This window comes from Podarcis melisellensis (assembly GCF_964234715.1).
Source record: "Podarcis melisellensis genome assembly, chromosome: 15".
NCBI lineage: Eukaryota > Metazoa > Chordata > Lepidosauria > Squamata > Lacertidae > Podarcis > Podarcis melisellensis.
The window spans coordinates 1,443,668-1,470,722 of record NC_138532.1 but is presented as its reverse complement, the minus strand read 5'-3'; the positions used below and the strand labels follow the sequence as shown (position 1 = coordinate 1,470,722).

General features: G+C 48.0%; 1 protein-coding gene across 1 annotated transcript in view; it reads left to right on the top strand.

Moving 5' to 3' along the window:
- PHYHIP (phytanoyl-CoA 2-hydroxylase interacting protein) overlaps positions 1 to 22,135 on the top strand; it is a 42,597-nt gene extending 20,462 nt beyond the window's left edge. Inside the window, exons 2-5 of the mRNA XM_081891135.1 lie at positions 5,856 to 6,039; positions 12,128 to 12,302; positions 15,352 to 15,469; positions 16,820 to 22,135. Of these exons, the coding sequence (XP_081747261.1) occupies positions 5,875 to 6,039; positions 12,128 to 12,302; positions 15,352 to 15,469; positions 16,820 to 17,354 (993 nt within the window). The 5' untranslated portion in view covers positions 5,856 to 5,874 and the 3' untranslated portion in view covers positions 17,355 to 22,135. The remainder of the gene's footprint in view (positions 1 to 5,855; positions 6,040 to 12,127; positions 12,303 to 15,351; positions 15,470 to 16,819) is intronic.
- The last annotated feature ends 4,920 nt before the right edge of the window (positions 22,136 to 27,055 follow it).

The window sequence follows — 27,055 nt, the reverse complement described above, 5'->3', positions numbered from 1 at the left end:
ACTCATGGCTGCTGCAGGTTTTGAAGGCCATATAGAGCCTCTAGATTCCACAGCAGGATGCCACCAGATGCTGGTGGGCACCTGGCTGGGAGGGCTTTAGCCATGTGACTCTAGCCTCCTCCTTGAATTTGTCTCATCTACTTTTAAAACTATCCAAAGTCACAGCCATTGCTACACTCTGTGGCAGAGCAGACAAACTCTTCCTGCATCCTCAATTCAGACAGACGTTTTGCTCAACTGAGGGGTGTTCAGATATTATAGCTTTTTTAAGGTGCTGTTTGGAGAACATCATTTCCTTAGCAAACATGTGCGCTGTCATATGTATTCTGCCCTGGTCAAACTAGTTTGGCTAGGATTTGGGTAGTGATTCAAGCTGTACTGTATGTCTAGTTGTGTGTGTGTGTTTTGGTATGCCCACAGAATAGTATATATGATTCGTTTAATAGACCTTTCTCCACCCCATGCCCAGAGTAGATTTAAACCATGTTTACATTCTTTTTTATCAAGACAATGTGCATATTTACCGCTGTGTGTGTGTGTGTGTGTGTGTTTGTGTGTGTGTGTAAAAAAAAGTAAAAGTGTGAAGTCTTTTTTAAATTAAAGAGTGAAATTAACTAGGGCACAAACAGCTTGCATTTAGGTCTAATCAATTTAACCACCTCACTAATCTGTGCAGAACTAGGGAAAGCATCTACAGTTTGGAACAAGGCAGGAATGGTCCAGACCATTTCCTTCCTGTAAACATATCCCAGTTGGCTGGGTCTTGCTGCCAGTTACTGCCTGAGCACACTGACTAATTACTACTTTTTCCTCAGACTGAGCCCTGGCTTGTTTTATTGAATGAACACAACTCTCCAGGTGGGGTGGCAAGCCACATGTGATTGAATTTGAGAACTTCTCCCAGCAACTTCCCCCCTCCACCCAGAAGGTAGGATGCATTTGCCAGGCCTGTTAGCTCATTTCTAAAAAGAGGTGCCAAGGCTCAAGCCAAACCCCCAGACGGGACAACGGAGGCCATGAGGCAGACCCTCCAAGTGTCCCTGTTTTCCAGGGACAGTCCTGGATTTACAGAAGCCGCCCTGGTTTCTGTTTGACCCCAGAATGTCCCACTTCCTTAGGACATCCCTGTTTTCATCAGAAAAATGTTGGAGGGTATGGAGTTATCCAACATCTGAAGGCAGCTCTGTATAGGGAAGTTGTTTTTTATGTTTAATGTTTTTATGTTTAATGTTTTATTATATTTTTATATATGTTGAAAGCCACCCAGAGTGGCTGGGACAACCCTATAAATAGTAAAATAATAGTAACAACAACAACAACAATAGATTTAGGATGTCCCTATTTTCATTGGCAAAATGTTGGAGGGTATGCATAAGGTTGTATTTGCAAGCTTATTACCTGTAAAGTTGCATCCTATTGGTATGTCATCCAACAGCCACTGACTTGCCCCTCTCCCACCTGGGTTTGTAGGCCTTCTTACAGGAAACTGACATTGTTGAGCCTTTTAGCTTGTGTTGTGGAAATGGTGTTTTATTACTTTTGCTTTGTTACTAGCTTTGGTACTCTTGAGCTCCCATGATACAAGAGAGTGAACAGCAGGTTCCTCTTGTTCATAGCCATTATCTAAGTTCTCCTTTAATGGGTTTAACCTTTCAAAACCTTGCCTCCAGACTAATGAGATTACTTTCTTTAAACAGGCAGGGTAGCCTGCTGACGGGACCCCTGTGCCCTTAGCAGCAGCATAACAGCCAGAAATCATCAAGTGAAACTGGATCTGGCATGAAAATTTCAATGATGGCAAAACTATCACTTGCTGATTTATGATAGGGGTAACCAGTTTACCTGTCGGATGTTTAGAGCTACAACTCCCATGGGCCCCAGCCAGTATGGTCAATGCTCAAGAATTATGGGAGTTGAAGTTCTAAACATCTGGAGGGCCCCTGAAGGGCTACCCCTGATTCATGGCCACTATGAGGCTGTTAAGGGTACTGGAGCTCTGCAGTGGGAAAGTTGAGGTAACTCACAAGAGTCTCATTTATCCCCACAATACCTTGCGAGGCTTCCTACTATTACTCACATTTTAGAATAGAATCATTGTGGCTGAGTAAAAGAGATTTGCCCAAAGGCTATCCTGTGTGTTTATGTCTGAATTTGGCATAGACCTGATTTAATTCTCCCAGGGTCCACTATAAAAACTTCACAGTGACTCGTAAGCGTTTTTCTCTTAGCTGTCAAGTAGCAATTAACTCTTCATCTGTCTGTCTGTCAGAAGCCTCTTCTGTTGGATTGCCATGTTGCAACTGGAGATTCATGCTGTCGCTTTGAAATGACCAGTTAGGCAGCAGAGACAGCTCCCCCTCCTGTTCCTCCCCAGTTCTGCCATCTACCTCTATTCCTTCCTTGTGACTATCTCCAGGGGTATACCAAGCAGGGGAAAGAGAGGGGCAGGTGGAAGAAGCAATAACTTTGGCATCTCTTGGTCAGCTGGCAAGTTGTTAAAGTCCCAACATGAATCTCCTAGTTCAGACAACTCTGGCAACTCTGTGTTTTTTGTCTGCAAGCGTTTTGGCTAACATTCTTTATAGGCCTCCATTTCATTTGGCAAACACTGACGGTGAGAGTACACACACACACGAGTTATGCTTGTACATGTCTGGAATCATCTTCCACCCTTGGCAAGCTATTAGAATAAATCATAAAACAATCCATTTGTAAGCACATAAGAGACAATTGGATAATAAGCAGCCAACATGGATTACTTAAGGACAAATCATGCCAAACCTGATTTCCTTCTTTGAAAAGGCAACTGGTTTGGTGTGTAATTTAAGCACAGAGGTTTTGTAAAGTATCTTAGACATTGACATAAGAAAATTCGGGCATGCGTAGCTCAGTTGGTTAAGAGCATGGTGCTGATAATACCAGGGTTACAGGTTCGATCCTCTGATGGGACAGCTGCCTATTCCTGCATTGCAGGGGCTGGACTAGATGATCCTCAGGGTTCCCTCCAACTCTACAATTCTGTGATTCAATGATTGCTCCAGCCCTTATGCTGTTGTGTCCTAAGCATGTGTATTTAGAAATGGCCCACTCTGTAACTGGGCTTAGGACTGCAGCCTTGAGTTGGCTTTCTGGCTCGCAACCTGGAGAGCTCTTTTGCCGTAAACATCCCCATAGTTATGAAGGAAGATGCGGTTGGTGCCTTTGGGATGTAGGACGATTTGTACCAAGTTAGACCATTGTTCCATCCAGCTCAGTAGTGCCTACACTGACTAGCAATGGCCCCCCAGGGTTCCAGAGAGGAGATGCTGGGTATGCCCTCTGGGACCTTTAGGATGAAAAACACATGTTGTGCCACTGGGCAACAGCCGCCCTTTCCTGCCTGGCTCAGGCTTCCCCAGTGCTAACACCCACCCACCCTCTGCCTGCCTGCCTGCCTGCCGAGGGTCCTGCTTGTTCTAGTAAGCGGGAGCTTTGGGGCTTGGAGAAGGTGGACAGTTCTTCTCCCACATCGCAACATGACAGCCCTGATACTGTAAAGTCCTATCAGTTTCAATTGGGAGAGCGACAACTCTCCCAAGGCTGGTACTCTGCTCCCTCTCTTGCACAGTTGCTCTGGCTAAGACCAGAGACCTCTTTGGTCACACAATGCATTGCTCCCCAAATGCTGCTGCCAGTGAAACTCCTGGGCGCATTAAAAGGCAGCACAGCATCTGAACAAACCCTAAAGAAAGGCTGTGCTGATATGTGTTGTCTTTGTCTTCCTTCTAGGGAAGTGACATAGTGCCCTCCTGATGTAGACTACAGCTCCCATCATCCCTGGCCATGGGCTGTGATGGGAGTAATAGTTCGAAACATCTGGAGGAGCATATGTGCCCCATCCCTGCTGTTTTCTAATGGCCACCAAGTTGTACAAGTGCCAATTCTTATGTAGCCAAAACAGCGGCAGGCACCCACCCACAGGAAAGAAGTTTCAGCAGCTTTTTCCTTAAAGCCAATCTAGGGAATCTTGCCATTGCATTGGGTTGCATCATGTGCTTTCTTTCTGCTGCCCCAGGTGGTAGGAAACTTCAGGGGCCAATTTGAAGAGGGCCTCTCCTTCTCCTTCTAAGGAGAGAAAGAGTACCCGAGACTTGTGGCATTTTAGTAATCTTTGTTGCTTGAGTAGGAAAGGCAGGGGCAGCAGGCAAGCAGGCTGTGTAGTAAGAGAAATATTTCAAGTACAAGGAGGCGGGGGGCTCAGAAGCTACTAGCAGCAACCAGCCTCCTTGCTTACTGACCTTCTAGTCATCTGTAACCACCAAAGCAGCATCTTTACTTGTTTTGCCTGGGCATACAAGGGCCACAAATGCAGTGCACAAACTCACGTTGCACACCTCATTTTTGTGACAAGCATTACAGAATTATAGTTATACAGCCTGTTTCTCCACACTCACGGGTTTGGACAACACAGGTGGATGCGTGCGTGACTGTGTATTAGCTGTGCACCAATTTTACACCAAGCACGTGTGATTTATGTGAATAATAGCAACACTTATTCTAAAAAAGAAAAGAAGCATAGCTGCAGCATTGTCCAAATTGTATCACTCTCCAGCTTGTTTGCACAGTGGTGTTAAGCCAAACTGCCTTATATGAAATGGAAAACAGATTTCATACTCTGCAAGACAGGATTACTTCAGCCTCCACACCAAATTATATGGAGATGCCTATGTGGTGCTTTCTCTGTATGCCTCTTACATGCCTGCACATGCGTTTCCCTCCCTACCTGAGCTTCCCCTTTGTTCTGCCTCAAAACAAAAATACCCCCCTTCCTTCTGAGCCTCTTGGCCGTGAGCCCCTTCCCTCCCTAGCACCATCTGCTCTGAATCTGTCCCTTCCGATGCTTGCCATGTACTCTCTGAGCACTGACATCTGCAAGGAGCCGTCTGCTCTGTCAAGGCTTTGTGTGGGATGACACCCGCTCTTCAGATGGCTCCATGGTTGCAGAAAGAATTAATTAGACACATGAGGGAGAGTGGGGTAGTTGGGGTAGAACCGGTAACTATAGGGTCCCTGTCTGGAGGTAAGGATTGTTTGGGGAAGGACTCATAGCTCTGTGGTTGATACAGGTGGAAAAGAAAGTCAATTAAGTTCACATTTAAAGGTGGATCTGCCTAATTCACACTTTTTGAACCACTATGTGTACTAAAGCACCACCATTCTTTAAGATTTGTGCTGCTCTGAATTGTGCAGTACATTTCTTCCACCAAGAAATGTGTACGAAAGAGTACATTCTAAGGTGGTGTGCGTTAAAATGCATATATAGGAGAAAATGACATACAAAATGCTTTATATTAAGGGAAATATAAATATCACAAATAAATCTCAGGCAGCATTTCATACAAAAAACTGTGTATATTGGGATAAATTTAAACCCAAGTGCTGATGAATTTAAAAGATTCTATAAAAGAAAATTGCAAACTGTCAAGGAGAACAGAATTTAAGTTTGGGAAAATGAGGAACAGAGACAAAAACTGAAGTGGACTGATTTGCCATCCCTAGTGGGAAAGGTTTGCTTTGCATGCAAAAGGTTGCAGTTACAGCTAGAGGGTTCCAGGTTGAATAATGTCTTTCTGCGTCAGAAGGGGACTCTGACAGCCCAAGGCAGCTTATGAGACCTTCTCCATCTTCAGAACATTTGGTAAGGAGGGTGACTGCACCAGTGGCAAGCAGCCTCAAGACACCTCGTCCTTGTGCCAGTGTGAACGCCTTCCCAGGGTTCCAGGGTATGCTGGCCACACCCAGCTGGACCTCGGTTGCTGCAAATCTCCCCCCTTGAGCACCCATCTTTCACTGTCTTTTGACTGTTCCAACCATAGGAGCCGAACTGGCCGGATCATGGAGTTGCTGTCCACCCCACACAGCATTGAGATCAACAACATCACCTGTGACTCATTCCGGATCTCCTGGGCCATGGATGTTGGAGACTTAGACAGAGTCACTCACTACTTCATCGACCTGAACAAAAAAGAGAACAAGAACTCCAACAAATTCAAGCACCGGGTGAGCTGTTACAATGGGCTGCTTTGGTGTTCAGCAGGGGTGAAACAGAAGAACCTGTGGACCTTCAGATGTTGTTGGACTACAACTTCCATCATCTCTGGCCATTGGCCATGCTGTCTGGGGTTGATGGGAGTGGAAGTCCAGCAGCATCTGAGGAAAGCCACAGGTTCCTCATCCCTGGCATACAAGACATGCTCTCCAGTACATCTCTACTAGCAATCCCTTCAGCCAATAAAAAGCATTCCCCCTTTGCTTCAGTTGCACGCAGACTTAGATCCTTGTTGGCAGCTGTTGATTACCAACCACTAGGGGTGAGCAATGAGATGTCCTCCTGATGGGCTAGATTGTATGTTCTGTGGTTGCACAGCCCACAGTCGGTTCTAATGGGAGCAGTGGTCCAACACATACAAGGCAAGGGCACTAGGCAGCCTACCGCCAGTGCTCCATGCTGTGGCTGCCTCTATATTTATGAACCTACCAATGCTTCTGATAATAAGCAGATCTCTCACTTGGAAGGCTCTGGGCATTGCTCTGCGGAAAGCAAACTAGTTCAGTGGTAATTTTTTTTCTCCAGAGAAGCCTGGGAACAAAGGCTTTCTCTTACTATAAAACAGAGATGGGCGAGTAGCTTTAAAAGCTGTTTGAGGTGTAGGGGTGTGTGTGTGACACCCTCACAATGAGAACACTTAAAAAGTATGTTTCTGAACAGAGGCTGCAGAGTCGTGAAATGAATTACTCACATCTTTCTCCCTCTGAAATGGAGTCACTAATTTGGATGCTGTTTAACAGGTTGGTTGGTTGGTTGGTTGGTTGGTTGGTTGCTATGACAATGCTACTTAATGTTTAACATTAATTTACACACACACACACACACACACACACACACACACACACACACATTACCCTTTCTGTGAGAAGGTTTTCTCCCTTCCCTTTTGCTGCCGTCTCCTGACTCTTCCACATTTGCTGTTGCCACAGAAACAGCCTTGCTCCGCAGAGGACCCCGGTGGCCTGCTGGCTGGTGTGACCATGTTCTCCCTTACTAACAAATATTTTTAAAGCACTTGCTCTGTTCATTGGGCTATTCCAACTACATTGAAAGAGGATGGGTTTTTTAAAACCCTTTGTCAGTTTCTGCCTAGGCCTAGGGGTTGTTATGGGCATGGATAGGCAAACTAAGGCCCGGGGGCCGGATCCAGCTCAAACTCCTTCTCAATCCGGCCCGCGGATGGTCCTGGAATCAGCGTGTTTTTACATGAGTAGAATGTGTCCTTTTATTTAAAATGCATATCTGGGTTATTTGTGGGGCATAGGAATTTGTTCATTCTCTTCCCCCCAATATAGTCTGCCCCCCCCACAAGGTCTGAGGGACAGTGGACCGGCCTCCTGCTGAAAAAGCTTGCTGACCCCTGGTTATGGGTGCTGAGAGTTGTTAGGGGACCCCCCCCATTCCTCCCACAGAGATACAATTCCCAGAGTTCCCTGGGAAGCGGGATTGATTGTTAAAGCACCTTGGGAACTGTAGCTCTTGGAGGGAAATAGAGATGTTCTAACAGCTCTCAGAGGTGTTTCCGTGTGCGGCTCTGGCTCGCCAGAGCAGCGATGTCACGCTGGCCACGTGACCCGGAAGTGTCTCCGGACAGCGCTGGCCCCTGGCCTCTTAAGTGAGATGGGCGCACAACCCCAGAGTCTGTCAAGACTGGCCCGTACGGGCAGGAGTACCTTTACCTTTAACAGCTCTCAGAACCTTTAACAAACTACAGTTCCCAGGATTCTTTGGGGGAAAGCCATGAATGTTTAAAATGGCATGATAATGCCTTAAATGTTCTAGCGTGGATGCTGGTAAAAGGCCATGCCATTTCAGGTCAAAGGTGGAGACTCACATGACCAAATGTTCATTCATATAAAAAGTGCTCTGTACATATACAAGGAGCCTGTCTAAGAGGAGGCTAGGAAAGAACTTTCCACTTGGCTAAGGGTCCTCAAGGATTTTGTTCAGTCTGCATTTCCCCAAGCTATTATCCAGATCAGAATGCGGTTATCCTTTGGGTTTTGCAGTTCTTTTAATTTTGCACGACAATGTGTAGAAAAACATGCAGTTTAGATTAAAATGAAAGCATACGAAAAAGATATGTACAAAATTATGCAAACAGGAGCAGATTTGCCTAACTCTTACGTTTTTATTTATTTATTTATTTAATTGACAGGATTTACATACTACTTAATCAACTAAACCTCTAAGCAGTTTGCATAAAATATAAAATAATATATTAAAATTACTCATAAAATCAGATGCTAAAAACAAGTTAACCTTTCCTCCCCCCAATATAAATAAAATCAGAAGTTTTAAAAATAAACATGAAAAAGGCATATTAAAATGCTTGTCAAATTTATGTCTGGGTAGGCATTCTTAAACAAATAAGTTTTTAACAGGTGCTAAAAACAGTACAGTAAAAGCACTTTTCTAATGATGTTTTGTTAACCACTTAGAAGACACCTGGGCATTAAGTAGTAGTGGTGGTAGTAGTAGTAGTAGAAATAATCATCATCATCATCATCATCACTATGTGGTTGCTTCTTAAAGAAATATTATTTTCATCATCATCACCATCAATGGGCAGGGAGTTCCATGTGGAAATGGAACAGGCTTATGAAAGAAAACATGCGCAGCTGACACAGGTGGGAAATAGACTGACTTGTCCATTCGTATCCCTGATATGCTATATACAGGAATGTATTTTATTTGGCATGGAGACATAGGGGCTTATGTGAGCCCCTCATAATCCGAAGTGGTACGAACTGGATGCAGGTTTAGCAACTCAGCAAGAGCCGGGTCCTGGGATAAGGGTGGAGAGGCAATAGTCGGACCTCACTACACTGCATTTTGAAACCTGAGTACAGTGGTGCCTCGCAAGACGAAATTAATTTGTTCCGCGAGTCTTTTCGTCTTGCGATGGCGAACAAACTCGCAAGACATTTTCGTCTTGCAAAGCAAGCCCATAGGGAAATTCGTCTTGCGAAGCGACGCAAAAACTGAAAAACCCTTTCGTCTTGCGCGTTTTTCGTTTTGCGAGGCATTCATCTTGCGGGGCACCACTGTATACAGCAACCATATTAGTCATTTTAAAACTTAAACCGAGGTGAGTACACAGGGAATGCAGTGCTAGTACTGTAAAATGCTGCTGTATTTCACAGAAACATACTGCCCTGTTCATCAATAATTACTGATAGCAATAAATATTGCAGTGTTCCACAGTAACCAAGTACTATTTTAATGAATGTTATAGTTCTCCACACTTAATTTATACTGTGCCTTTTCTTCTGCGAGCACTTGTAAGCAAAAAGCCTCTCAACATCCATCATCCATCTTTTTTTGGCACCTAGGACAGCCATTCTTCAGTGTTTCAAACAAGACTTTGATGCACATTGATGTAGATGCTGGAATGTTGTGCTCAAAAGATTTTTGAAACCTTTAGAGAAAATGTACTTTTACACCACATAGTAAACACATAAGGAGGGTTGCAGCATATTGTCAGTTAACAAGTTAGATTAGTTTATTAAAAACTTTTTGATTGATTAAAAATTTGCCACCATTAATCAGACAGCAGATATTTTAAAAAACTTGTTAATTCTCACACAAAGGCAAGATCCCTCACCCCCCCAACCTGGCTGTTAGGTGTTCAGTGGCTGGCAGCTGCCATCAGGCATCAAAAGCTGTTGAGTGCCCATCAAAGTAATGTCTTCAGCTGAACAAAAGACTAGAGCCAAAGCTCTTAAACTGTGGGGCAGCTGTGACATTTTGGGACAAATAGGACCCTAAAGCAGGTGGAAACTTCTCTGCACTCCAGCCAAGATGCAGGTCGTGTTTTGAATGGCTCTGGCCGGGGACCTTCACAGATCCATGTGGGATTTGTGGGAGCTTGCTGCACCCTCATTGCCCCATAATCTCGCATATGATTTTAGAAGAATGGCGCTTAGGAAGAGCTGCCAATTTCTTCTTACAATGTTTCTCAGCCCGTTGTTTTAGGAAAGCATCACCGATAACCTTTTCTGTTCACCTTCTAGTGCTAGAGTGGAACTTTTATTATCTTGCACCCTTGGCAAGGGGCTGTATCAAACAGTAATGGGCAACAGCCAATAAAACCACAAAATACCACCAAAGCAGGTGTGGGGAACCACTGGCCCTCCAGATGTTACTGAACTACAACTCCCATCATCCCTCACCATTGGCCGTTGTTGCTGTGCCTGATGGGAGCTGTAGTTCAATAATGTCTGGCGAGCTTAGACAAATGGGGAGAAGAATAAAGTAGAGCCCTGCTGGCTATAGAGAGACCCCATCTTCTGAGCATGGCCTCTGAGCATAGGTTCTGCTGAACATAGGAAACTGTTAGATCTGGCCATTACTCTGATTGGCAGCATCTCTCTTGGGTTTCTGGCACAGCCTGCTTTTTGGTCCTTTTAGCTGGAGATGCTTCAGGGATTGAACCTGGGTCAGTCATGCAAGGTATGTGCTCTCTCATGATCACACTTCACCAAAGATCTTAACACGCAGGCACTTTTATAGGGCAGCAAGCAGCCCCTTCGCTTTCCTGCTCCAGGGTTTGGAAAGAAACTGGTAGCACTGGCCAATTATTACCAGTTCTACCTCTCCCAGTTGATGACCTGGCTGTCATCAGGACCTTTGCTAGGGGTTGATGAGGTGGGCCCCCGCCAGGGGCGCAGGCAAGGGGTCGCGCGCACAAAATCGGCTTAGAAATATGTCCATAAATATGTCTATAAATAAAAATATTGATTATTGCCTCATAATAGAGGGTGAATTGAATGGGGGGGGGTGGAGGAGAGGCGGAAAGAAGAGCTCATTTGTCCATGGCTGGGGGACACAATCTGGACAGTTTTTCCAGGGGTGCAAGATCACCCGGCGACAGCTCTGGCTGTCATTCACTGCATCATTGCCAGTTTGCAAGCAATCTGTACAGACAAGCCTCCCCATCTAATGCAATGCATAGACAAATGCATCAGGATTAAAGGTTCCTGAATTAGAAGATCTTTAAATGGTGGGAAAGAGGGCCTTCTCCAGGGTGAATTTTAAAAAATCTGCTCTTGCCTGTTAATAGACTATTATTATTTTTTAAAATTATGCCAAGGATTCCAAATGATGAATTAATCTGACTGTTCCTAACATAACATGCAACTGAGTGGCATCTTGTACCTTGTTCCAGTAATGAATAAACAGGCTCAACTTCCTGCACAAATGAGTCATGTTGTTGTTTTCCCTCTGCCTTAGTCTTATAATATAAATTTAAATTATATATTTTTCTTCCACATCCTGAGATCTCAGAATAAAGGGCACTCTGTACGTATTTTAAATAAACAAAAAGTGGAGGAAAAGTTCTGCTGAAAGGCAGGTTGCCCCCCCACATGACTTCACCTGCACAGCTTTGCAGGAGTGCCAGCTGTGAGTTGCAGAGCACCCTCTCGGCTTGCATGAGACAATGGGGAGGCCCAACAGTGCTAGCCAGTGTCCTGCATGGACTGAGGTAGCACCCTAAAAACATGGTTGTCAAATCCTCTGCTTTGCCCAGGTGCTTTGCTGCAGCCACACAGAACTTTAATGGCAGACAAGCAGATACGGGAAGGTAGAAAAATTGGAAAGTAGACTATTTGGAGAGTGCACTAGTCTATAAATCCAGAGTGGGTTGGTGCAGGATGCACAAGGGTTATCTTATTTTGTGGACCAGCCTTTGTCAACTTTTGGCCATCTAGATGGTTTGGGCTCCAACTCCCATCAGCCCCAGTCAGTTCAGTTGGAGTTGGGATGACTGATGGGAGTTGTAGTCCAAGGCATCTGGAAGGCAAAGGTTGGCAAAGGCTGCCATAGATCAAAGGATGGAGCACAGCCTTTTATCAGGCCAGGAGAATGTAACTTCCCATCTGTGGCCAATCCAAAATTAAAGCAAGAAACCTTGGTCTCTCCCTTCTCCTGATGGTGCCTAGGGTGGTGGCGCCTGGGCCCAGCCATTTCCTAGGAAACTCCAGGCCCCAAATCTAGTTTGATTCCTGACGCGGCTTGATTCTTTTCTTTGGGCAGGATGTCCCTACCAAGCTAGTGGCCAAGGCAGTTGCTCTGCCCATGACTGTGCGGGGTCATTGGTTTCTGAGTCCCAGGACGGAGTACAGCGTGGCCGTGCAGACGGCAGTGAAGCAGAGTGACGGAGAGTACCTTGTGTCTGGATGGAGCGAGACCATTGAATTCTGCACAGGAGGTGAGTGTTCAGCAGAAGCCTTGAGCCTTGGCAGTCCTATGCAGATGTGGCCCTCTTGAGAGGGCCACATACCCAGAGATGCACTTAGTATGTACTAGAACCATAATAGCCAACACGTCACACTCCAGATGTTTTAGAAGACAACTCCCATCAGCCCCAGCTAACATAAATAAATGGTCAGGTTTGGTTGAAATTGTGGTTGTAAACATCTGGAGCAGGGGTGGGTAACCTCTTCTGGCCAGAGGGCTAGATCTTTATCTCCTCCACCCCTGGGCAGAGCCACCCACCTGTCAATCACCTGACAACATAATGACATCCGCTGATCCACGTTCCAATTGTTGGGACTTCAAAGTGAACCAACAGCCCTTAGTAAACATATTTGTGTGTTTAAGAGACCCCCTCCGCTATTTTTCCTTCAAACTACAAAGATTTGAAGGAGGTTGGGAGCATGCTTCCATTTGCCTTCCAGCTGATGGTCAGGTGGGAAGACACCTTCAAATGCCCTCTCCACCTTCTCCTTCAAAGTTCCATGGAGCATGCTGCTCCTGCCATCACCTGGGGTGCGGGGTGGGGGGCATGGCTTCCTGTAAATGGCCTTGCGGGCCAAACAGAGAGGCCTGGGGGCCAGGTTTGGTCTGCAGGCTGGAGGTTCCTCACCCTGATCTGGAGGTTATCATGTTGCTAGAAAGTGTGCTCTTTTTGTTGCAGCCCTCTGACTCAGTTACCAACTAGACAAGTGCCAGGTAGATTGATGTTTAGGTGCCTATTGAAGGTCCCTTTGCTTTAAGAAGGCTTTTCCGGAAGTTTGAACCAGGAGTGTTAAGGACTATTGATTGCAAAACTGCAGAAACACTGTCATTCATTTCAATGAAAATTAAATCATTGAATTTGTATTCTTCCGTATTTTATGTTATTTTGTCTTACAGAACACTACTTAAGTAGCTTGGGTTGCAAAGCAGCTTATAAATCAGCAGATAAATAAAATACATGCTAGAATCAGAGAATAATAGAACTGCAGAATCATAGAATTACATAAAGTGGGAAGGAACTTCCAGGCTCATCTAGTCCAGCCTCCTGCAAGGCAGGAGTCACAGCTAAAGAGAATCCCTAAGAGATGGCCCTCCCGCCTCTGTTTAAAAGCCTCCCAGAAGGAGGCCAGGCAAAGGATCTTTTGTGCCAGAGGTGCTAGGGCTGTGCAGGGGGCCTAATTCAGGGGGACAGCAGCCCCCAGAGCTGCTCTCTCCTGGGAAAGCTGCTGACCTCGATGGCAAAGTCTTGGAGTCACGGCCACAGGGAGGCCTCTTCCATATACCCCAGACACCTTGAAATTTTTGTTCTTATTTTTAAAAGGGAAGCTTCTGACTTTTATGGGTGAAAAAGATACAACAGGGATGCAGCACTTGTGGCTCTCCATATGCTGCCTGGCCACCCTGGCTGGTGGGAGTTGGGGTCCCAGGGCATCTGGAGGGCCACAGCTTCCCCACCACTAGACAGGAGGAAAAGCTGGCAAGCAGGATTTTACCCAACTGTTCACTAAGGGCTCATCCACACTTCCACTTTCCCCGTGCCTAGAAAGCAGAAGTCTGAATGAGCCCTAAGAGATAAATTTATTCCACTTCCCACTAAGTTCAAAGGAATTGAGATAGCTGACAAGGCCCTAGGCACTCATTTTTAAGGGAAGTTTTTTTCCCTTCAATGAAAGCTTTTGCCGCACAAAGCAAATTGCAGGTGTGGGGGCCCTGATCCATTTCAGGACTGCTGCAGTGAGAGCCCCCCCCCTGCCTTGCACCTGGGTCCCAATCCAAATCGCTCTCACCCACCAACCACCCCAATGTCTGCAATTTGCTTTTTAAAAGTGTAATGGTAAATTTTTGAAATGCAGAAGCTTACCATGACTGTCCCTGTCATTAGGCTGGAGATAAAATAACACATCTCACTATTGTTTGTGGCTTGGCTTAAGTCCTGTGCATAGTTATCTGGGTGTAAATGCCATTGAACTCAGGGATGCTGGCTGCATAGGTTCAATTTGTAAATACATTGAGCTTTAAGGAAAGCTATTCAGCCAGCTGAAATGCAGGCTTTAGCTTTTAAATAGAAGGACAGACATTCGTGCCAAGAGGTAGGAATCCCGTCAAGAAAAAGGAAAGAAGTATCCAGGCTCTTCTTGATTATTTTCCTTAATCTCTGACTTCTTTCTGCCAACTAACAATAGTAAAACTCAATATCACTTCTTCCCTATGGAGGGTTTGTTAATTACTGTGGTGCTCCAGAAGAGAATGCCATCACTCCTGCTCTGGAAAAAGAGTGCCTGTTCTGCACTCCTCCACATTTCTGCTCCACAACACTACGGCCTACAAGCGGGTGCCTTGTCTGAAAGCACTTAAGCGGTCTCAAAAGACCTACTTGCATGGATGGGAAAGGGAATGTGGGCCATTGCAGTGGTACCTCTGGTTACGTACTTAATTCATTCCGGAGTTCTGTTCTTAACCTGAAACTGTTCTTAACCTGAAGCACCACTTTAGCTAATGGGGCCTCCTGCTGCCGCCGCGCCACTGCTGCACGATTTCTGTTCTTATCCTGAAGCAAAGTTCTTAACCCGAGGTAATATTTCTGGGTTAGTGGAGTCTGTAACCTGAAGCGTATGTAACCCGAGGTACCACTGTACTGTATGTTTTGAAGTTTAAGGAATAAGAGAGATTTTATAATAAACACACACACACTTGTTTGGGCTAGCTAAAAGGCAGGGCCTTGTTTGATGGGAGCTGGAACAGGCTGAGTGGTGCTGAAAGGTAGTAAATCCAGATTTCGCGATGAAGCAAGAGTCTACGAGTGGGAGGCAAAAGGCATGCCATTGCAAGACGCCCAGAGCAGGTGAGGTGGGTGGGGGTGACAAGCAATAGAACTGGCTGGAGGCAAAAGATCCAGGTGTGGGAAGAAGAAGAAGGGGATAGGGATATATTGGGGCAGGGGCTGAAGAGAGGTGGAGATTGGTCATGTGGCAATTGATCGAGAATTTGATGAAACCCTGTCCCCTTGGTGTCCCCTGCAGACTATGCGAAGGAGCATTTGGCGCAGCTGCAGGAGAAAGCGGAACTCATCGCAGGGAGGATGCTCAGGTTCTCCGTCTTCTATCGGAACCACACCAAGGAATATTTCCAGCATGTCAGGTAAGGGCTTTCAAGCCATGTGTGAATGGGGACCAGAGGGGCAGGAAATGGATGCTGGTGCCCCATCCCTTCCTCCACACCAAGTTGCCATATCCCGTTGTCACGGTTATCGTTTGCCCATATCCCTCTTCTCCCTCTGACAATTGCACTGGACAGAGGTGTGCTATGACATCCGATATGACGTCAGAGAGTTGGATGTGGACCTGGGGCCTCCAGTTGCTGACCCCAACGTATATTCTAGAGTCTCCCTTCTAGTTAGGGATCATAGAAAGTGGGTGATGGTGGGGACCCTCACAAAGAACTGCCCAGTCATAAGCTGCAATTCTTCACCTTCCCAAGTTGTCTTGTCTTAAAGGTGAAATCCATTTCAGACTCTCCACCAGAGTTGAGAATACAGGTAAGGCCTCTGGATTCCTGCTACTCCCTCATTTTGATCAAGGTTTCCAGTCATTACATTACCATTTTATCCCATCCTTCCTCCAAGGAACTCAAAGTCTCCTTAATTTTCTCTTCACAACAATCCTGTAAGGTAGGTTAGTCTATGTGAGCTTCAAGGCTGCATAGGAAACTGAACTCTGACCTCCCTGGATCTAGGCCAACATGGTGACCATTATATAATACACTTAAAAAATGAAAAGAAATACATTTTCTTTCTTCGCTTCCTCCAAAGAGCTCAGAGCACGATGCATAAATCTCCCTTCCTCACCCACTTTTATCCTCTCTACAGCCCAGTGAGGTAGGTCAGGCTGAGAGATCACAAAGGACCCAGGGTCACCCAGTGAGCTTCACGACTGAGTAAGCATTTGAATCCAGGACTCCCAAGGCCTAGTCTAAAACTTTTGAACCACTGCTTCCCACTGCCTCTCACTCCTGTTCCCTGAGCTAGGTTGAAGTACTAAGGGTGGGGGTCAGAGGTTGCTTCACCTGCTCCAGAGTGTGGTACAGTGGTTAGAGAGGTAGACTAGGACCCGGGAGAGCAGGGTTCAAATTCCCACTCAGCCATGAGGCTCACTGGGAGACCTTGGGCCAGTCACCAACCCTTAGCCATACCTACCCCACAGGGTTGTTGTGGGGATGAAATGGGGGGGGGGGAGAACCACGTCCACCACCATGAGCTCCTTGGAAGATACATGCTGCATATAAATGAAATAAATAAATAACTATTCATGTAACAATAAAATAAGAAAGCCCTGATGATCCCCTCCCACCTTCCTGAGGTCACTTCCTGTAATTCAGGGTGGGGGCATAGTCAGAAGGGCTCTTTACATTTAAGGCCTGTCCTGACCGCAGCTGCTGCTGCTTCTCCCACCCCCCCTTGTGGCTGACTGTCTGCCTCTCCCTCCTGGCCAGAATTCACAGTGGGAATGTCATGAAGCCCTACCTGAAGGACAACAGTGGCAGCCACGGCTCTCCCACCAGCGGGATGTTGCATGGCATCTTCTTCAGCTGCAACACTGAGTTCAACACAGGGCAGCCCCCGCAGGACTCCCCCTACGGCCGCTACCGCCTCCAGATCCCTGCCCAGCGCCTCTTTGGCCCCAACACCAACCTCTACTTTGCGGACTTCTACTGCATGTACACCGCCTACCACTATGTCATCCTGGTGCTGGCGCCCAAGGGGTCCCCCGGAGACAACTTCTGCCAGGAGCGCTTGCCCCAGCTGGACATTACGGGCAACAAGTTCCTGACCTGCTGTGTGGAGGAGGGCGAGCTGGTCTACCGCCATGCCCAGGACATCATCCTGGAGATCATCTACACCGAGCCGGTTGACCTCAGCCTAGGGGTGCTGGGGGAGATCAGCGGCCATCAGCTCATGAGCCTTTCGACGGCTGACGCCAAGAAGGATCCGAGCTGCAAGACGTGCAACATCAGTGTGGGGCGCTAGAGACCGGAGGGGGTGGGGTGGATTAGGGAGGGGAAGGGAAGGGATACGAGAGATCTCTGTGGACCAAAGGCCCCTGGCAGTGACGTGGCTGGCTGTGAGCTGCCGCCTCCCCATTGCTAGAGAAGTGGGCCCCTCACTGCATCCATCTCTCTAGCCCTTGCATGCTTCCATAGAGCCACTGTAAATAAGATCCTGAGCTAGAGAGAGGTGGGTGGAGTCAGCTCTGCAGGGCCCTACTCTTCCAGCAAGATAACCAGTGGGTCCACTTGTGAAAGGTCAGCCTAGATTTCTTGGGTTCTCTCTATAGGGAGAAAGACCGCTTGCCTTCTGTGCCCCTCACCCTGTTCAAACTCATTGTGGGCATTTCACTGCACATGCAGCAAACACTCTGGCCAGTGTGATAAAGGATCTGCCTTCTGAAACAGGTCCCAAGTGGGAGCCGTCTCGACTTCTTTACCACCCTATTTCCACTGGCCGTTCCGCTCCCGAAGGCTCACTGTACCACCCAAGAGGCCTTTCCTGCCACGTCTCCCTCCCTTGTCTGCAGCAGAGCCTGGGAGCCTGTGGCCCTCCAGCCGTTGCTGTCCTGCGTCTCCCATTCTCCCTGCCCTTGGTCATGCTGGCAGGGAGTGGGGAGAGCTGCAGTCCAGCAGTGGCAGGAGGCTCACCCCTGATCTGCAGCCTTCTGTGCGTATGGAAGACTGGAGGGGAGAACCCCCTCCTTCTGGGGGGAAGCTCACATATTCAGCTGGCACAACGCCCCCCCCCCCATCAGGTTTTGTGATGTGCAGAACTCGTCTGTGTTTTGCACGGACAAAGGGATGCAGGAGGGAAGCCTTGGATGATGCGTCATATTTCTGGGGCTCCCAGCAGGGAAAAGAGAATCACAGGTAGATCCCTTCACTTCCTCTGGGTGCGACATCTTATTGCTTCACATCATTTATGTGTTTTGATGAAATAAAAGAAGCAGTTGGAGGAGGGGAAAGAGGGCAGAGAGAGAGAAGAGGCAGGCTCCAGCAGGCCTGTTGGCGCAGCCTCAAAGAGGACTGGAATGCTGGTGGCTGGTAGCGGCACAGAGGCTCCCAGCCTGTCTCCCTCGTCTGTCACGCAGCCCAGCCTTGCCTAGTCTCCCTGCTTATCTGGGCTGGCAGAGGAATCCAGTTTGCCCACGTTGGGCCAGGCTGTGTGTCCTCACGCGACTGTCTTTTGAGACCATGGCAGCACGGGGAGCGGGAGAGCGGCTCCTCGCCAGGGGGCCAGGTGACATGCAGCCCCACCAAAGGATGATTTAAGCCCAAAGCAGCCTGGTGGCCATGGCATAATAGGGGGACAGGGCTGCTCCACCCTCTCCCTTCCACCTGACTCTCTTCTTTTCTCCCCCTGGCTGGAGTGGGGAGGGATATGCAAGGGCCACCCCCACCCCCTTCCTTTGCTTCCAGGTGCAGCTCTCTTGAGGCTGCTTTTGGCAGCTGACAGTCCTGCAGCAGGTAACTGGCCACGTCTGCAGCTGCTAAGCGCTGGACCGCGCTCTCTGCCTGCAGCCAATCTGGGGCAGCAACTGCTCTACTTGCAGGAGGAAAGAAGAGTCAAAGGAATGTGGGGGTAAAAGCAAAAATCTCAGGCTTGGCCTGACAGGTGTTAGCACTTCCTTTGCAGCCACTCCCCGGCTCTGTCTCAACCTGCCCCTGACTTCACTCAGCCACCAAGAACCTGCTCTGCTGAGACAGGCTAGACCTGCTCAACCCCCGCCCCCCCCCCCGGCTCAGGTCTGCGCTTCAGGCTCAGGCCACCTCCGTTGATTTGTTTGGGTTTTCTTGTGCTGTGTGTGTGCGTGCGAATATTTTGCCTTCCAAGAGAGCTGCTTGCACACTGCTCCTTTTGATGCAGGGCAACCTGAGAGGGCATTGGCACAAAGACAGGCCAGCACAGCCATTAAGAACATGAGAGGAGTCCTGCTGGGTCAGGCGAAAGGCGCATCTCATGCAGCATCTGGTCCTCACAGAGAGAAACAGGCCTCTGGGAAACCCGTAAGCAGGACCTGAGTGCCCCAATACCCTCCCTGCTGATGATTCCCAGTAGCGTAGATTCAGCGACATCCTGCCCCCAGAGCCAGAGGAGAAGGCAGCCATCAGGGCCAGGAGCCATGGAGAGCCTGGGCCTCCATGAATTAGTCTGGTCCTCCTTTCAAACCATCCAAGTTGGTGTCGTCACAACATCTTGTGGGAGCAGATGCCATATTTGAACTACGTGCATTCTTTTCATGGTCCTGAATCTTCAGTCATTCAGCTCCTTTGAATAGTCCCAGATTCTAGTATAGTGTGAGGAGGAAGAGAACTTCTCTATCCACTTGTCTCCCCACAGCCAGGAGGAAAGAGGGTTTCCATTCGGTTAGTGTCTCTATTTTTGCTGACTTGGCATGTAAGATACGGCTGGTGATGAGCAGAGATTCCATTTTGCATTGGGGTAAAAGTCTACGACTGTTGAATAAATAGGAGTGCTGTCCCAGAGAACTCTCCCCCCCCCCCCAACCCCACAGGCAGATTTAAAGGGAATACTCCAAAGGAGCGCTCACACCTTGAGAAAAACAACTTGTGAGCACACAGAGAGAAATGGAAGGCCACTGGGTGGCAACTTTTCTGTGGTTCTTCTGAACCTATAAACAGCCTTTGCCCAACTGGGGCTGAGAGGAGTCAGCTGGTCTATAAGAACCCTGGAGTGTCTGTCTACCATGAAGATCATAGCCCACCCCCTACATGTCACCTGGCAGGTCTGTCTGTCTCTCTCTATCACACACACCCCTCCGATTCCCCCCCCCCCAGGAAGCAGCAAAGCCAGAGAGTTCATCAGGCCTCTATTGAGCCTCCATGTATGGCTAAGGGGGACCATTGGGCTCAGTGGGCTGCAGATTTCTGCAGATCTGCAATGCATTTTGCCATTCTTGTGGGTTTTCAGCATGTGTAGCTGCTAGGAAGCCTTGGACAAAAAGATCTGTAATGGCTGCCAGGTGTCTCTAAAAGGCAGCTTGTCTGTGATCTGGAACCATAGCAAGGCCAAACAGATATGGGCAGGCTAGCCCATAAACTCACACTGGGCCAGAGTCGACTAGCCTGGAATGCTGGCAGAAGCGATCACAAGGACTCCTGCTAGAGCAAAGGGCCTTTCACCCCATTGCCTCCCCCAAATCCTCTCTGGATAGTAGAGGGAACCCACAGATGGGTGGAGAAGAAAGGAGATAATTCTGTCTGGCAAGCAGAAATGCTTGCATGGATGGACAATCGTATTAGTGTGGAATCCCACCCAGTGTGCTTTAGACTGCAGCCCCCAAAATCCTCCGCTGTGTGTGGAGATTCTGCAGGAATAATTCCGATGAATATAACAGCAGATGAATCTACATGGAAAGGTGAGCCTCATAGAAATCTTGAGGAGAAAGGACCATAAGAGCCCATCTAGATCATCAGCCTATTCTTCCAGTGGCCAAGGAGTTGCCCACGGGAAGTCAACAGGCAAGACGTGAGTGCGACAGAACTCTCCTTACTTTTCATTCCATGCAACTGGTGTGCAGAGGCCGACTGTCTCCAACCACAGTGGCAGAACATGGCAGCCACTGATAGCCTCACGCTCAGTGAATATAGATTGGGAGAGGCAGTGACTTACCCATGGAGGAACAAGAATTTGAAACCAGATGCCAACCACTTTCCCCACTATCTGCCAATGGTGGTCTTGAAAGCCACCTTTTAGATGACAGCAATCCCTCAGTTGCCAAATCCAAGTAATTTCAAAAACAGGAGATGATTCTGGAGTTGGGTCAAGACACCGTAGAATATAAGGCACCTTCACGGTGTTCAGCTTTTGCCAATCTGATGCCCTCCAGTCCCATATGAGAAACAGTCCTGAAAATAAGACATTTGAGGCCATCTCAGATGGGGTTGTCTTGTTGGTTGCTGAATGACAAGGCAAACTGAAGTCTCTTTTGCAGACAGTGAAAGCAAATTATAATCCTCTTGGATGGATGATGCAGAAGGATCAACAGTTTCCCATGTAGCCAGTGTGTAGTACTGAGTGTATTCCTGCAAAATATCTCATTGGCTGAAAAATACATGAGGGTACATCAGCAATCAATCACAAGCACTGTCAGCTGGAGCTGTGCCCAGCTGGGGCTGATGGGAGATGTACTCCCCAAACACCTGGAAGGCACCAGGTTGGGCAAAGCGTTGTTGTTGTTGTTGATTACCTGCCCTTCGCCCAAAGGTCCCAAGGTGGGTTACAACATTCACACGCAATATTAAAAACAGTTTAAAACAATTTGCAATCACAAAAATAAGGTGGGTCCTAAAAATATACACTTCAAGTGTAAAAAGCCACAGGAAAGAGGTATGTCTTCAGCATTCTCCAGAAGCTGCATAATGAAGGTGCCAGGTGGACCTCTGTGGGGAGGGAGTCCCACTGCAGGGGGCCACCACAGAGAAGGCCTTCTCCTGGTCCACCAGCCCCTGAGCCTATGAGGGCAGAGAAACTACCAAGAGGGCCCCCTCTGCTGATCTCAGCACCCGAGAGGGTCTGCAGGGAATCCCACAGCTAGACCAAGGATGTCTGGTATATATTGCATTTCCATGTTACATTCCTCACTCATTTTGGAGGACTCTATCACAACAAACCTATCAGCAAAGCTGTCTAGATTGTACTTCAAGCCTGGATTCAAGCCTTTTGCAAAATGACTGGTGTGCTCAAAGAAGTCCTAACAGAGAATGTTTTTTCGTTAAAATAAATATTATTACGTGGCAGTCAGTAAATCAGGTTTTAAAGCAAAGAGGTTTTGGCAGGGGAGGCTTGGCTTTCAGGGCTGCAGATAAGTTTTTATTCTTGGCAGCATTTCAAAATGAACAAGTGAGTGTCCAGATGTTCAGTGCAGCCAGCTGTGTGGTGATTGCTGTGTGCTGTCGCAGGTATCGTGCCGTGAATGCTGCTAGCATGGAGTAATAAGAACCCTGGCTTTCAATTTCCTCTCCTCCCCCTTCCCCCTTCCTGTTGCACTGCAAATTTCCACCTTTCTGATGGAAAGTGTGACACCTGCCCCTGGGAATGCTGTATTTACTTAGAGGCTGTTGGGAGGCAAATTCAGCTGTCCTTGACTCTTTCCAGCTTTGTGTTATGCTAAGAAATCCGACGCCATAATGTGTTGGATTTGTTAGATGCTTTCCCCCCTCCAGCAGGTGTATCTGAAAATTGTATTGGGAAGAACTGTGGGATATGTCTTCCTGTCTCTGTGAGACAAGAGCCTTTCCCCATTTCATTTCCAGTGCAAAAAAGAGAGCATTTGGCTGGTGAACCAGGCATAGAAGGGGAACAGAACAAGCGACAGACAGCTTTCCTGTGTTGCATATCTTCACACAGAATCTGTTTGCCAAACACCAAGGATGCATAACACTGATTGCTTCCCCTGTGCAGAGGAGGTGAGGAGTGCTAAGCACCCTTGGCCAACCTGGTGCCACCCAGAGGTTTTGGACTACAGCTCCCATCAGCCGCAGCCCAGACTGACACAGGCTCAGTCTACTGAGTCTACTGAGTCTACCGCACCATTGGTGGGGGAATTGGGTGATGCAAGGCTCCCTCCATATAAAATCTCTTCACTGAACCAACCAATTAAATGATGAGAAAATAAATGTCAAACCTCAGTTAGCTGTCTTAAATTAATGTACTTGATCTTAAAGAGGGGAATGCTGGTTGGGAGAATTAGGAAGAGGAGATTTTATTTATTTTCCTTCCCAATATCAGAATTGTAACATTGCATAATTGGATTGAGATTAGGCTATCTAGTTGATGGATGATAAAAGATTGAATAATTTTAATATCCTCATAAGAAAGCATGGGATAGGAACTTTCAGTCTACCAGATCAAATGCCATCTCTGCCCTCTAGGATTCTCTGATCCTTTGACTGGCAGCAGGGGGTTTTCCCATCACCTGCCACTTGGGTCACATCCACATCATCCATTTAAGCACTATTATACCATGGGAGCTAGGGACGCAGGTGGCGCTGTGGGTTAAAGCCTCAGCGCCTAGGACTTGCCGATCAAAAGGTCGGCAGTTCGAATCCCTGCGGCGGGGTGCGCTCCCGCTGCTCGGTCCCAGCGCCTGCCAACCTAGCAGTTCGAAAGCACCTCCGGGTGCAAGTAGATAAATAGGGACCGCTTACCAGCGGGAAGGTAAACGGTGTTTCCGTGTGCGGCTCTGGCTCGCCAGAGCAGCGATGTCACGCTGGCCACGTGACCCGGAAGTATCTCCGGACAGCGCTGGCCCCTGGCCTCTTAAGTGAGATGGGCGCACAACCCCAGAGTCTGTCAAGACTGGCCCGTACGGGCAGGGGTACCTTTACCTTTACCTTTATACCATGGGAAGGGTAGCTCTGTGAGGTCAGTAACCTCAACAAATCTACACTTTGCAGGATTCTATTAAAATGAGAGTGAGCAAGAGAGAGCTTTTTCAAGTGGACAAAAGAGAGCAGGTCGCAGCAAAAGATCCACTTCAAAAGTGCAGACCATCAGCAGCTGATGTGATACACAAGCTGGGTGAGAAACCCAGGTAAGAGCATGTGGGTAAGAGCATCTAGACCAGGTAAAGCACAGATCCACACTACATTTAAAGGGCATCTAACACACATTTGGGACGCAGGTGGCGCTGTGGGTTAAAGCCTCAGTGCCTAGGACTTGCCGATCGAAAGGTCAGCGGTTCGAATCCCTGCGGCGGGGTGCGCTCCCGCTGCTCGGTCCCAGCGCCTGCCAACCTAGCAGTTCGAAAGCACCTCCGGGTGCAAGTAGATAAATAGGGACCGCTTACCAGCGGGAAGGTAAACGGCGTTTCCGTGTGCGGCTCTGGCTCGCCAGAGCAGCGATGTCACGCTGGCCACGTGACCCGGAAGTGTCTCCGGACAGCGCTGGCCCCTGGCCTCTTAAGTGAGATGGGCGCACAACCCCAGAGTCGGACACGACTGGCCCGTATGGGCAGGGGTACCTTTACCTTTACTTTTAACACACATTTAAAGCACCTGAGCGCCTCCAAATAATTCTGAGAACGTTAGCTTCCCTCTCACAAAGCCACAATTCCTGGCATCCTTTCCTAACTTCACTTCCCCAGGAATATGTGGGGAAAGTCATGTGTTTTAAATGTTGGCTGGATATGCTTTAAATGGATGTGGTGGGTCTGCCCCTAGTCAGCCATTAGCCTGTGTAGGCAAACATGGAGTAAGTAAAAAGACACATCTCTGAAAAAACACATGCCAAGTATGAAATATGTCAGTTACATTCATGAACACATCCCATATTTAAAAATTCATAAAATGCAGGATTGGGAAGAGGCTTAGCCTGCCAATCTACTCCCTGTTCTTTTCCTGTCATGTGGAGCTAAGACATGCTGAGATTGCCAGCTCCATGTCAAATGCCCTTGCAAGCCCTCCATCGGGGCTGAGGCTTAGTGGTAGGGAATCTGCTTTGAGTGCAGAAAGCCCCTCCTTCAATCCCTGGCATCTCCAGGAAGGACTGTGAAAGAGTCTGGTCTGAAACTCCCAAGAGCACCTGCCTTTTGGTATAGACCATGGCTCGGCAAATTGAGGCCTTTGGGCTGGATCAGGCCCAACTGCCTTCTAAATCCAGCCCATGGGCGGTCCAGGAATCACTGCGTGGATCGCCAGCATGCGCACGTTCTTTCCCTATTCCTCCCATGGCGGCGTCAGCACCTCCTCCCTCCCTCCTCCTGGCTTCTCCCCGCCCTGCCTAGAGGAGGAAGGGGGCTGGGCTTCGCTGGTGCCAGCCCCTCTCTGGAGCCCTATCGCATGCCACTCATTGTCCCTCTGCCGCCAGCCCCTGCCACTTGCAAGACACAGGAGCCGAGGTTGGCTGAGCGCCCCTCTTGAACGTCCGCCATTTAAAGCAGCCCCTCTCCGGAGCCCTTTCATGCACCACTCATTGTCCCTTGTTCATCCCCCCCCCAAAAAATATAGTGCGGCCCCCCACAAGTTCTGAGGGACAGTGGACTGGCCCCCTGCAGAAAACGTTGGACTTCACACATCTCTTAAGGGCAGTGGGTTTTAATCTGTGCTGTTACTCTGGGATTCCTCAAGGAGAGGGATTATTACTCAACGGCCCACGGCAGCTTTCCTTGCGATCTGTAACTGCAGGAGAAAGATGGAGAAGTACATACTGTAGAGCATACTTTCATGGGGGGAGGGGTTGTCATCTGGCAAGCCTGGCCAGTTCCCTACATGGATTGAGACTGTGCCCAAGAATATGTCCCAGGATCAAGGGCAACAGGCTTAGTTCTTTGGCCTGGAGCCTGGGCTTCCTCTGCAAATGTGGGAATGGTTCTCTGAATGACGAGAACTTGAAAATCAATGTCTCTTCCATTGGCACCAATGGCAGTTTTCCTCCTGGAAATACTAGCAGGTTTGAGATGTTACTTTCATTGGACCCAGGATTCAGCTAGACTGGTAAAGAAAAAGCGATTTATGGTACAGTCATACCTCGGGTTGAAGTAGCTTTGGGATAAGTATTTTCAGGTTGCGCGCTGCAGCGACCCAGAAGTAACGGAGCATGTTACTTCTGGGTTTCGCCGCATGCGCAGACGGTCAAAATGACGTCACGTGCATGCGCAGAAGTGGCGAATCGCGAACCGCGCACACGCAGACGCGGGTTGTGTTCGCTTCTGGATGCAAACGGGGCTCCGGAACGGATCCTGTTCGCATCCAGAGGTACCACTGTCTATGCATTGTATATGCGATATAACATTGTGCCACTAGATGGTGATGTGGAGTCCCATTTTTCTCTACCTGTTTCCCCTGTTTAAATTTACAACTCTTTAAATTGAAACACTTCTTTAATGTTTCTAGATCTAGCCCAAGAGCATAATGCAGGAGAAGAAAAGGTTAAATGCCCCCTCCCTACCCCCCCGTGGTCTCAGTCCTTATCAGACTCCCCTGCACCTGCAATTTAAGTTGGGGGGAGAGTGGATAACAAATAACAAAGAATGCATGAATGCATTTTATGTATCATTTGGTCAGTAGACACTGGTTTTCCTGGAGAGCATTCTGAAATTGAATCAGGATAACCTTCAGGCTGTGACCGGGAATATGCCCGTTAGAGCAATTTTTGCTGGCTGGGACTGACAAGAGCTGTAGTCCAAAACATCCACCGCGTACCATATTGGGGAAGGCTGATTTAGAAAGTGGTGGGTCTTATGGCAATGGTACTTCTGTCTTTCTGATTGCAGCCTAAGAAGTTGGCTCCCTAGTCTCACTCCACAGCCCTCCCATTGCTATGCTTGCATGCGGCTGAGAATTTCAGCATGGCTCTCACGCCACAGCCTAAGCTGCACCCCTAGTTCCAAGTGGTGCTTTTCCAGACTCTGTGTATGATGCACTCTGTGAAACGATATCTTGAGCAAGACTGTGCTGTGCTTACAGTGTGTATCAATAAACTACGAACCTGTGTTCAACTGCATCTGCTATTTTGACTGTCTACACTGCCACCAGAGAGCCCACAACAAGAGTGCATCTGAATAAATTGTGCATGTGTGGGTGTGCAGTAGAGCTATCCTTGCATTGTGGGCATTTTTGTTTCTTGACATGCACAAATGCCATAATTGAGAAAGTTTTTTTCTTGGTCCTTAAAGACTCCAGTGCAGACTGAGCGATGATTTCTCTTGTTTCATCATT